At 41.5% G+C, this 11,115-nt stretch overlaps 1 protein-coding gene across 1 annotated transcript; it reads left to right on the forward strand.

Annotated features, from left to right (window-relative positions):
- The first annotated feature begins 217 nt into the window (after positions 1 to 217).
- Positions 218 to 8,093, forward strand: LOC139234708 (stromal cell-derived factor 1-like). Its single transcript, XM_070865384.1, has 4 exons — positions 218 to 324; positions 2,029 to 2,146; positions 3,856 to 3,930; positions 6,326 to 8,093. Exons 1-4 carry the CDS (start codon positions 258 to 260, stop codon positions 6,339 to 6,341), a joined length of 276 nt encoding a protein of 91 aa, XP_070721485.1. The 5' UTR covers positions 218 to 257; the 3' UTR covers positions 6,342 to 8,093.
- The last annotated feature ends 3,022 nt before the right edge of the window (positions 8,094 to 11,115 follow it).

Below are 11,115 nucleotides of genomic sequence, written 5' to 3' on the forward strand. Positions count from 1 at the left end.
CATATCAAACACTGATGGACCATCAGCCAGAGACTATGGTACAAAAGGTATGTATATTTCAGAAACTGAAAGGTCTCGGAGGATTATAAAGGAAGGAATCACTGCATCCTGTCGATTTTCAGAAACTCCCTCTGGCCCAATCAGAGTCAGAGAGGAGTGGTCTCTGTTAATATAAATGTAGCCAAAGCCATGCTGTTTTTAAGACAGATTCAGCCTGAGGTTCTTGTGCTGTGTGAACACCACAAAACAAACTAGCCATGAGTGTGAAAGCGTGTGCAGTGCTGGTCCTGATCCTCGGGTCTCTGTGTATCAGCTTGTCACGAGGTAAGTGACTGCTGCATTGCTTAAGGGCAAAACAGAAATAATCGTTTTCATGTGGCAACAAAAATTATGTTTGTGGCATGCGCCTGTCTTTCTGTACAGTGTGGTTTGAAATGGACTGAGAAGAATGTGTACTGGGCTGAAAAGCTGAGCGACACACTTTTAATGTTAAAGTGCCTTCCAGACTAAACATTTATCTTATCTTTATACTTGACAAAGACAATATGGTTTGGAACTGTGCTTTGTGCATTTGTTGAACAATAAATCATCAGATTTATATTGATTCTTTGTAAATACAACTCTTGCCATATTCTCCTAAAAGTTAATTGCAAAATTAGTTTCTGTGGAACAGCATTAGGCTAGATATAAGGCCCTCTTGTGAAATGTACAAATTTCCTGCTTTTCAATGATTTCGAATTAATTCCTAACACTTCGGCAGTTATACAATTGCAGAGGTTTAAGAATTACCTGTCTATAGTGTATGCTATTTAAAAATGCAACTACTTGTGTTCGTGAAGCTTAAAGCATCTGTAAAGTATGTCCAACATGTTTTTTTCTGATTGACAGCTGTCATCAAATAGTTATGAGGTGATAGGATTAGTGAACCACAAAGCAAGTATCCAGGGCAGTTCTGTGTTGCAGAATTTCTATCTGGACTGCTCAAAACTCTTTGGCTGGATATCTGACTGCAGTTGGCTGAACTGGGTCCTGAATTAGCAGATGTTCCGAATTAAAATGCATTGTGTAGGTGCTGAGATTTTACTCACTTGACTCCAGCTGCTGGCCCAGATCATACTGCTCCATCCAATCTGGCTCTGGCTCAAGATGATTTTAATCTAGTGTGTGCGTGTATATTCCATTAACTGGCTTTCTGTCTCACTGTACAACATTGTGCTTGAGTTGGAGGAACACAGGGTCAGTGGAATGTAGGCATGTGAGATATTAGAAGAATAAATTAATGTGGATAACATAAAGCTACGCGAATCGGACCAAAATGTTCGCCAAAGAGGAACGACTGCATTCAGCAAATGATGACATTTTAGCAAAATAAAAATATTCGTTTGTCTTCTAGATTAATAAAAATCTTTATTGGAATTTCTCATCATCCCACTCGTGCATTGCTTCAGGGAGAAAGTGCCAAAGAAACAGATAAGAATCAAACAAAAGTAGATCAAATCAGAATTAAATTCAATCTGCCTGTAAATGGGCATGTGAACTATTAGTGAAACACCTTTCATTGGGAATCGTGCCCGGAGATGACTAAAGGAATCCTCCAGTTCAAAACTTTTTGAATAGTCGCGGTTAAAAAAGTCCAATTGGCACAAAATAATCATTTTTAGAAAATGCCGATCAACTTTGAACCCTTCATTTCTGTAGCTGTAACCAATCGTATACATTTATAGCGCTGCGCTTAAATTGCACTGTTGTGTTATCCTAGGATAATAAAACCAGAAAATGCTGCAAAAATACTCGGCAGGTCAGGCAGCATCTGTGGACCCTTTGTGTTATCCTAGGGTTTGGGATCTGAGTGAAAGTCTTGGGGGAATTTCATCTTCAATCAAATGCTTCCAAAGAGCTAGGTTGAGGCGCTAGCCATCAAGTTCAGAGTACTAGTCCAGGATAACTGCATATGTCTGTCTGCATTGTAGTGAGCAATGATTATATAATTCAGTTAAAGACTCACCTCTTTCTTCTACCCCTCCACAGGGAAGCCAACTGCAGTGCTGAACAGGTGCATGTGCAAAGGGGGAGCGACACAAATCAATGTGAAGAACATCAAGGGACTGAAGGTTATCCCCATCCCAAACTGCCCTCTACAACTCATGTGAGTGCAGAACACTTCAGATATATTAACACGCTGTGCATTACTCACCGTCGGCCAAAAGGTGCCGCTACTTGTATAAATGAAGGTTATTTAATGCCATAAAACCGTTGCCCATTTGGAGCCGTTGCTTGTTTGCCTTGTTAGATTGGTGCACTCGGCTTCAGATTGCTGAGAACTTTTCGGAGATGGCAAAACCTTCACTAAGAACGACTCTTTAAGCTAACCGCGAGTGAGCCTATTTCCGCAACAGGTGGCTGGTTCACTCACAGTGGGGGGAGCAGTAAATGAGACTGTCCGTGTGAAAAAAGGTACAAGAACAAAAGAAAGAAAAACCAAACCAAATATGTAAACTACCAGAATGCCCATTAGCGATTTCCCTGCCAATGTGTATCAAGTTCAAGAATTTAAAATCCGCTCAAATCATCCAGAAAATCATGATCGATATTTAATTTTTCCATAGACTACCACTGTGATTTTCCTTCAGAGTGTTTGTGCCTACGTTTATTGTCTGAGGTTTATTGGCTAAAGTAATTGTTCTAATTCTGTTAAAATAAACATGGTGCCTGCAAACGTCTGGTCTCAGTGTGTTACTGGCCACAAATATTTTGCACGCACAGACCCCTTATTAAAAGGCTATGTTTGCACTGCAGCGGAGTGCAGGCTAGTTCACGTGAGCTTCCTTCAAAGAAACATTCGTTCTATAAACTCTTACTCCAATGCACTGATGGTGTGACGGCAAGGAAGCTGATAGTGAGATGCCAAATTATCAGTGAAGAAATGGCTATAGTAAGCCTGATTGCAGTGCTTTCCAGGTTCCTCCATTTAAAAGAGTGTAGTTTAGAAGTAAGTCCCACCACCCCCCCGCCATGTATCAGTTTTAGCATTTCGTAAAAGAAAGGAAGACTAGCATTTAAATAGCGTCTTTCACAACCGCCGGACATCTCAAATCACTTTACAGCCAATGAAGTACTTTTGGAGTGTAGTTACTGTTGTAATGTGGGAAACACGGCAGCCAATTTGCGCACAGCAAGCTCCCACAAACAGCAACATGATAAAGATCAGATAATCTGTTTTTGTTGTGTTGAATGAGGGCTAAATATTGACCAGGACACCAGGGATAACTCCCCTAATCTTCTTCGAAATAGTGCCATGGAATTTTTAGCATCCACCTGCAAGAGCAGACAGGGCCTCGGTTTAACATCTTATCTGAAAGACAGCACCTCCAACAGTGCAGCACTCCCTCAGCACTGCACTGAAGTGTCAGCCTAGGTTTTTGTGCCCAAGTTCCTGGAGTGGGACTTGAACTCACAGCCTTCTGATTCAGAGGCGAGTGTGCTACCCACTAAGCCACAGCTGGTACTGACAGTAGTGTTAGTTATATAAATATACTGATGTTCGCAAGTTTTTTTTGGTGAATGAAACTTGTAGTGAACGGTAATTAACTGTGTACTTAAACTCTCAAGAGAGCTACGATCCAATGGTAAATAAGCTGTCTTTTTCCATTGTGGATTTGTATCTTCTAAATTTTTCGATCAATATTTTGATAATTTCTTTAAAATAATAGCAGTTAGAGAAAAAAATAATTGTTATCTTCTTCTAGCAGATGTGAAGAGAATGTTCAGACCTGTAATGGAAGCAGGTGCTTAGACCACTTTCATGTGTGACAATAGGATTTATTTTTTAAATGATGCACCTTATTTGTATTACAGAGCCACGTTGAAGACTGGGCGGAAGATTTGTCTTCATTCCAAATTTTTGTACCTTTGGGAAAGAAAGATAAACAGGTAGGAGCACAGATTTGATAAAGTAAGAATTATTCGGTAAAATAAAGCAAGTTCTGAAGAAGCCGCCTCTGTTTAAAATCAGCGTCAAAAGAAAACTTTGCATTTCTGTAGCGCCTTTCACAACTTCAGGACGTCACAAAGCACTTTACGGCCAATTAAGTATTTTTGGAGTGTAGTCACTGTTGTAATGTAGGAAATGGGGCAGTCAATTTGCGCACAGCAAACTCCCACAAATGGCAACGTGACAACAACCAGATAATCTGTTTTAGTGATGTTGATTGAGGGATCAATATTGGCCAGGACACTGGGGATTACTCCCCTTCGAAATTGCGCCATGGGATCTTTTACGTCCACCTGAGAGAGCAGATGGGGCCTCGGTTTAACGTCTCATCCGAGGACGGTAACCCGACAGTGTAGCACTCCCTCAGCACTGCACTGGAGTGTCAGCTTAGGTTTGCTGCTCAAGTCTCTGAAGTGGGACTTGAACCCACAACCTTCTGACTTAGAGGCTTATTAGAATATAAGTGCATTAAACAAGTGGCTATTGAGGCTGAGTTTATTGAACATTTTAAGAGGGATTTAGATAAATACTTGAAGAAAAATGGAAAAGCGCAGGGCTAGGGGTTTAGAGCAGAGAGCTTGGATGTGAAGCGAGGGCTGGCACAATGTTTCCTTTCCCTCCTTAAAGGTCAGTGATCCTGTGACAACAATGATTTGATATAAACGTGATTGGGCGCCGGGCATGATGTTTTCAATTTTGTTGCTTTGTTAAATTAATGATAATATTCTGTGGGAAATACCGAGTTATCCCCGGTGTCCTGGCCAATATTGATCCCTCAAGCAACATAACAAAAACAGATTATCTGATCATTATCACAGTGCTGTTTGCGGGAGCTTGCTGTGTGCAAATTGGCTTCCGTGTTTCCTACATTACAACAGTGACTACACTTCAAAAGGTACTTCATTGGCTGTAAAGCGCTTTGAGACGTCCGGTGGTCGTGAAAGGCGCTATGTAAATGCAAGTCTTTCTTTCTTTAAATTAATAAAGATGCCCTGTGGGAAATACCTAGGCTTACATGGTATTTGGTATATAATATAGCCCACTGTGGATACAGCTGGCTTCTCTCCTCCATGACTATTGCAATCAAATGTATTCTCCACATTCTTGCTTCATTTGGCTTGGCTTGTGACAGCCTTTCATTAGAAACATATTCAGGCTGAACAGTCCCCTTGCTGGATAACTGTAGATTCCACTGCTGATGGATACTTTCACTTTCCTGGCATTGCTCTCCCAACCGAAGTCAAGCAGACACAACCTTTGTGGAGGTTGCACTCAACTCTGGCTGCAATAAACCCAGAGCCTAGCAGATAATAAATAATATACCCTGACAGGGTTAAGACTTGTGTTTAGGTAGCGTTACCTCCACTGCTACTGCGAGAGCTGCTTAAAGGGCGAGATCATGTACTGCTAGTTACTCTGACCGTCCTTGCTACAGGAGCCTATCACCAACAGCAAACGCGAGTTGCAAACACAGCCAGAACCCTTTCAAAACCATTTTTTAAAACTATTATTGGCTGGTTAAAAATCACAGCAGCACCGATGGGGACATCTGTTACTAATTGTGAAATCTAACCCAGGGTCTGGCATTTCCCTGTGAACAAGGCCAGAGCTTTCGTCATTAGCCATTTGAAGAACGATTCTTCAGTTGCTTCCATTTTCCTCAGCCTCCTATCCTGAAGGGAATCTCCTCCTCTTTTAAGATGCTGCCATTCTCCGGTGCCTCTCCGCGATTCACGTGCAGGCCTTGGCACTACGCTCTGAGGCTGTTTGACTGCGCAAGACATAACATCCTGGTTTCACCCAGCAACCACCCACTCACACATGTACAGTCTGGGTTTTCTGTATACCAGTCAGGAGTGAAAACTCTGGCTGAATTATTTTTCCCTTCCATAACCAAGGGCATTGTAGTCAATTATAGTAACCCTAGCCCGGCCCCACCTGAGAGCAGTTAACTGAGCACAGAGTGGGGATTCGAGCCTGCAACCTGCTTGCTCCACAGCTTAGAGATGCATCTCTGAGCCATTGGGGTAACTTCAGATTGTAACATTTGACCACCAGGGTGTAGTTAATGGGACCTGGAGTTAACACCCGTAATGACAACATTTTCTTGATCAATGCCAGACACTGATAAAATACACAGGCACATCACGGCTCCCTGGATAATGAAGAAAGTACACGGAACACTTCTGCTGTAACATGCCCTTGACTACAACCTGTTTTTATATGGCCCGCACATGTCAGCTTTACTGAAGGCTTATTTTATATTGATCTCAACTCAGAATGGAGCACCCAACGTTTAATTTTCGACTGACAACACCCCTGTTTATTTTACAGACAAGCCAAGTGGTAGACGAGAGGGAGGAATGAAGCCAGCTGGTTGTCACTGTCCAGACACTGCGCTTGAGTGCGCCCTCACACTAAAGCTGCTCTCTGCACATGTTATTGTTAGCGAATCTTCGCCATGCCTGCCTCAATTGCTTTGCTCGCCACCACACCTAATTCTCTCAGCCCGTTACATGCTAAACCTAGTTAGCTGTAGTGTGGTGCGCGTACACGCTTTTATCAGCAGCGCTGTTGATACGTTTAAAAAAAAATGAACACCTCCAAGTATATTTTACTGTATACTTACTGTCGACTGCTCCAAGGCAAGCTTATGGGGTCAAATGGAATTGTCAAGAAAAAATATGATGGAACAAAAGCAGCTAATGGAGAATATTATTTTTAATACAACAGTAGTATTATATGAAGATTCATATTTTTATATAATGCATAACAGCACCCCTAGCACCTTTTGAAAATCATTGGTGACCAGAATGAAATTCTCCTTTAAAGAAAAATGGGATCCTACCTCATTTATCTTTCCCCAATTAATGACCTGATAATGAAACCATCGGAACACGAACTTCTGAGGATGCAGCTTCATTTGCAGGTCATAAGTCGTGAAGATAGATAGGGATTCTTCTTTTATTTTTAGGAGGAATTTCATCTCGCTGGAGTATTATGTAACTCACTGGCGACATCTAGTGGCAAGAGTGAGCACTATTTCAGATATTTCAGCTCTGTCCTCCTCAGTTGTACCACAAATCTCAGTTTGTCCAAGCGGATGGGTTTTGGCCAACATCACTTTTTGGTTATCTGCTAGCAGGTGCATGAGGATGACTCATGGTGACCAGCCTCCTCAGTTTCCCTCTCTCTGGAGAAATGTCTGGTCTTTGCTTGGTGCCTCCCAATGACAGTATGGCTCAGATTAGGAACTCAACTTCTGGGGAGTCTTCGAACTTCCATTCCATAGCATGGGGTCAGTTCTATTGTGCCAGAGCAATCAATGGGAGAGTTGCCCTGAACCAACCTTACACTCCTAATGCCTGTCTAAATAGCAGAAGCCAGGGTTTAATCTCTAGCTCATCACTTTGGCTGGAGAAGCTTTTTGGTGCTGAATCCTGCTATCCGTTACAAAATCTATTGTCATCTCCCTGCCCTTTAAACGGCAATACTGACCCACCACTGATTAGATATCTTTGTAAAACATAATGGAAACTATTATTTGAATTGCTAATGGTGTTTGAAGCTGCCATCGGAGATATATTGTAAGCTCATTAATAGTTTGTTTTGTACATATTGGAATTTACTAACCTTTGCTTCTGTCATGAGCAAGATGCTTTTTCAAACTGACTATCTAATAGCAATCCAAGTTCAAACTTCTGATTTTCTGAAACGAGGTGTTGTAAGGAAGGAGTGATGTCTTTTTTTTTTTGGCAAGTGTCTTCCGTTGTAATTTCCCATAAAATGTGAAGATTCACCAGAAAGCTAGCTTCAAGAACAATCATTCGGCAAATCACTTCTCCATGGAAAGACAGGAATTCCATCCAATATTTGTCCCAGTAACATCATGTACCATGTGATGTGTGTCGATTGGTGTATGTCATTTCACTGTATATTTGTAGATGAGATATTATTGCCTCTTCTGTTTAAAGAAAAGTTGATTGTAATTGAAACTATTACATTCAATGAGTTGAAAGACACTATTGACTACTCTGTTTTATACTGTTTCTTTGTAATATTTTAAGAGGCTTTTTTTTACCGAATAAACTTTTTCAAATTACTTAAGTTTGGTCGTCTGTTTTTAGCATTGATGAGAGTAAAACATTATTTTTCATCAGTTGCAAAGTTTTGGCGCTTCGAAAGATTCAATTCATAAGTGATGCAGTGTCTCTTGAAGCAATCCCAATGGACAATTAATCCATATGAAAATTGGATTAAACTGTGTGCACTACAGCAAGTCCTGCTGCGCTACGATTTCAGTTTTTATTAGTTCAGTTGATCCCTACTTATTTTAAATTTGACACTTTTTTCCACGAACTCCTGTGGCGCTGCACATGGGGAATCAAGACCAAATGTAATCTTCAGATGAAGAGCAGTTAAAGGTTGGGAATAACTGGACCAGGATGCACAGACATAACTCAGTCTCCATTTCAAAGGGCTAAATTCTGATCTTTATTATAAGATTATTACTTCTAGTTAAACAGCGAAACTAGTGATAGTTTGGGAGGCAGAGATGCAGAAGAGTTGCTCTGCAGTACTGGCCGAGGAGCTGGGAGGTGCACACCTGAGCAGCTGTAGTGCCCCTCCCAGGTGGGAGGGCGTAATTACAGCCTGGAAAGTTTACATAGGCTCTGCCCATTATAAATGTGGAACTAGGAATTTATAATTTTAATATAGAGTTCCCCAGTGGACTACTGCTCTACCTAGTGAACTACTGCGGTAATGCAACTAACGATGTAACTAATAAAATAGTCATGTAACAAGGTTGACAAATTCCTATCGCGCCATCTTGTGTATGTCCGTGATGTTGTAAAAAATATATCACAATAATGGCACAAGTTGACACAAAAAATGTATACAGACATAAGATTCTTAATATATTATAGCTATAGTTGTGTTCTTGCATCAATCACGTGCACGTGTTCCCTGCTTACTCCGAAAGCAGAATGTGATATACCAATTACCACCAAGCAATGAAAATAGTCATGGCAATGAGAGATTTATTTTATTGTGACTAAAATGGTTGAGCTTGAATGACTCCCTGAAGAAAACATCAATGATCTCAATGTGAAAGTGAGCATTTGACCCTCACTCCTACTGTCAGTATATTGCACTGTGATCCAATCTCCAGAGTTTAAACACAGAATATAACTTTACACTGCCAAATGCCAGTTATAATAAACAAACCGAAGAGGCATTGTATTGCGTTTTCACATTCTATTTCCGGTTTGAATTCTTCAGAGCTTCACTGTTGATAGTTATCAACAATCAAAGCTTCGAACTTCGGGAGGAAATGGCCACGTTGGTCTCAAAATCCAGCTTATGCCGCAAAATATTGTTGTTATAGCCGGGAATCTGGGATACCAAGCGCATGTCAATGTTATAATCTCACTCCAGCTGAAAGCGATCTGACTTTTGACAAATTTGTATGGAACGATTAGCTGATGAGTTCATGAGTGAGAATCAAACCCTGCCACACAGTGAGCTAGAGCAGGGAATTACTCCAGTATAATTGTTCGACTCGGTTTGTAAAGAAACTTAAAATAGCGGACTCCATATTTGGGGGGGTTGGAGTGATGCCAAGTTAGGAGGATGTATTTATAAAGCAGGAAAAGAGCATAAGCAGTTTCACAGATGCAAAATAAGCTGATTTAAAGCTGCCATTGATAGGCTGACACAGTATACAATGTTGTGGGAGAGCCTTCTTCATCAGACATGAGCCAACCAATGTTCCCTCTAATTTCTTTTGGGCCCCTTTATCGTATTGCGCGGTCCATTCAAATCTCCGCGCAGACGCAGTTTTCCCATTGTAAAGCCTCTGAATGGCTAGCAAGGCTCCTCCAGAACACTGCGCGGTCACACACCTTAATGGGGACATTGGAACCAACCCATATCACCCATAGAAAGAAAGACTTGCTTTTATATAGCGCCTTTCATGACCACCGGACGTCTCAAAACACTTTACAGCAAATTAAGTACTTTTGAAGAGTCGTCACTGTTGTAATGTGGGAAAGGCGGCAGCCAATTTGCACACAGCAAGCTCCCACCAACAGCAATGTGATAATGACCAGATAATCTGTTTAAGTGATGTTGGTTGAGGGATAAATATTGGCCAGGACACATAATGGGAAGCTTAAGAGTGCCATTGGTAACGGTATGGTAGCAGGTCTCTTAATGAGGTATGGCACATTGGTGCAAGTTGTTTAAAGGCTAAAGTTATAATGGAAGAAGCCTAATAAGTAAAATTAATATCAGATATTTCTGTTAAGTTTTACCAATGATACAACCTGCAAAAAAAAAATCTAAACTATTCCTGTCTTATAAATAGTGCTGATACTAAAAATGTTTGCTGATGTGATCATGGACTCAACTCCATTTCCCTGCCCGCTCCCCATAACCCGTTACTCCCTTATCGCTCAAAAATCTGTCTATCTCCGCCTTAAATATATTCAATGACTCAGCCTCCACAACTCTCTGCGGCAGAGAATTCCACAGATTTACAACCCTCTGCGAGAAGAAATTCCTCCTCATCTCAGTTTTAAATGGGCGGCCCCTTATTCTGAGACTATGCCCCCTAGTTTTAGTTGCCCCTATGAGTGGAAATATCCTCTATGCATCCACCTTGTTGAGCCCCCTCATTATCTTATGTTTCAATAAGATCACCTCTCATTCTTCTGAACTCCAATGTGTATAGGCTCAACCTACTCAACCTATCCTCATAAGTTCTTTATAGTCAATGCATTGCCATTAGGATCTTTATAATTTACAAGTGATGGCCTGAATAAAGCTGACAGGTTTACGTTTAGAAAGCACTACATCTATCAGTGAGCACAGTCATCTGAGATAAAGGGCCCAAGTTTCGGGCCGCGCCTAAAACGGTGCAGCCCGGACCTGGACGCCCGTTTTTCGCGCCACAAAGTGCACCTAAAAAAAACTCACCTATTCTCCGGCTCCCTGCAGGTCCTCTGGAGCTGGGCGCGGCGGAGCCAGGTCCCTGCGCTGAAAACAGTGCCGGGACCTCTGCACATGCGCGCTACAGTGGGCGCACATGTGCAGTAGCTCCAGGCGCCGAACTGTGGGAG

The sequence above is a fragment of the Pristiophorus japonicus genome, chromosome 22 (genome assembly GCF_044704955.1).
Source record: "Pristiophorus japonicus isolate sPriJap1 chromosome 22, sPriJap1.hap1, whole genome shotgun sequence".
Lineage (NCBI taxonomy): Eukaryota > Metazoa > Chordata > Chondrichthyes > Pristiophoridae > Pristiophorus > Pristiophorus japonicus.

Bases quoted from the DNA above. Each gene is read 5' to 3' on its own strand.
- LOC139234708 (XM_070865384.1), top strand. From the start codon at position 258: ATGAGTGTGAAAGCGTGTGCAGTGCTGGTCCTGATCCTCGGGTCTCTG. The intron at 325-2,028 runs GTAAGTGACTGC...ACCCCTCCACAG, and splicing joins GTGTATCAGCTTGTCACGAG to GGAAGCCAACTGCAGTGCTG. The intron at 2,147-3,855 runs GTGAGTGCAGAA...TTTGTATTACAG, and splicing joins AACTGCCCTCTACAACTCAT to AGCCACGTTGAAGACTGGGC.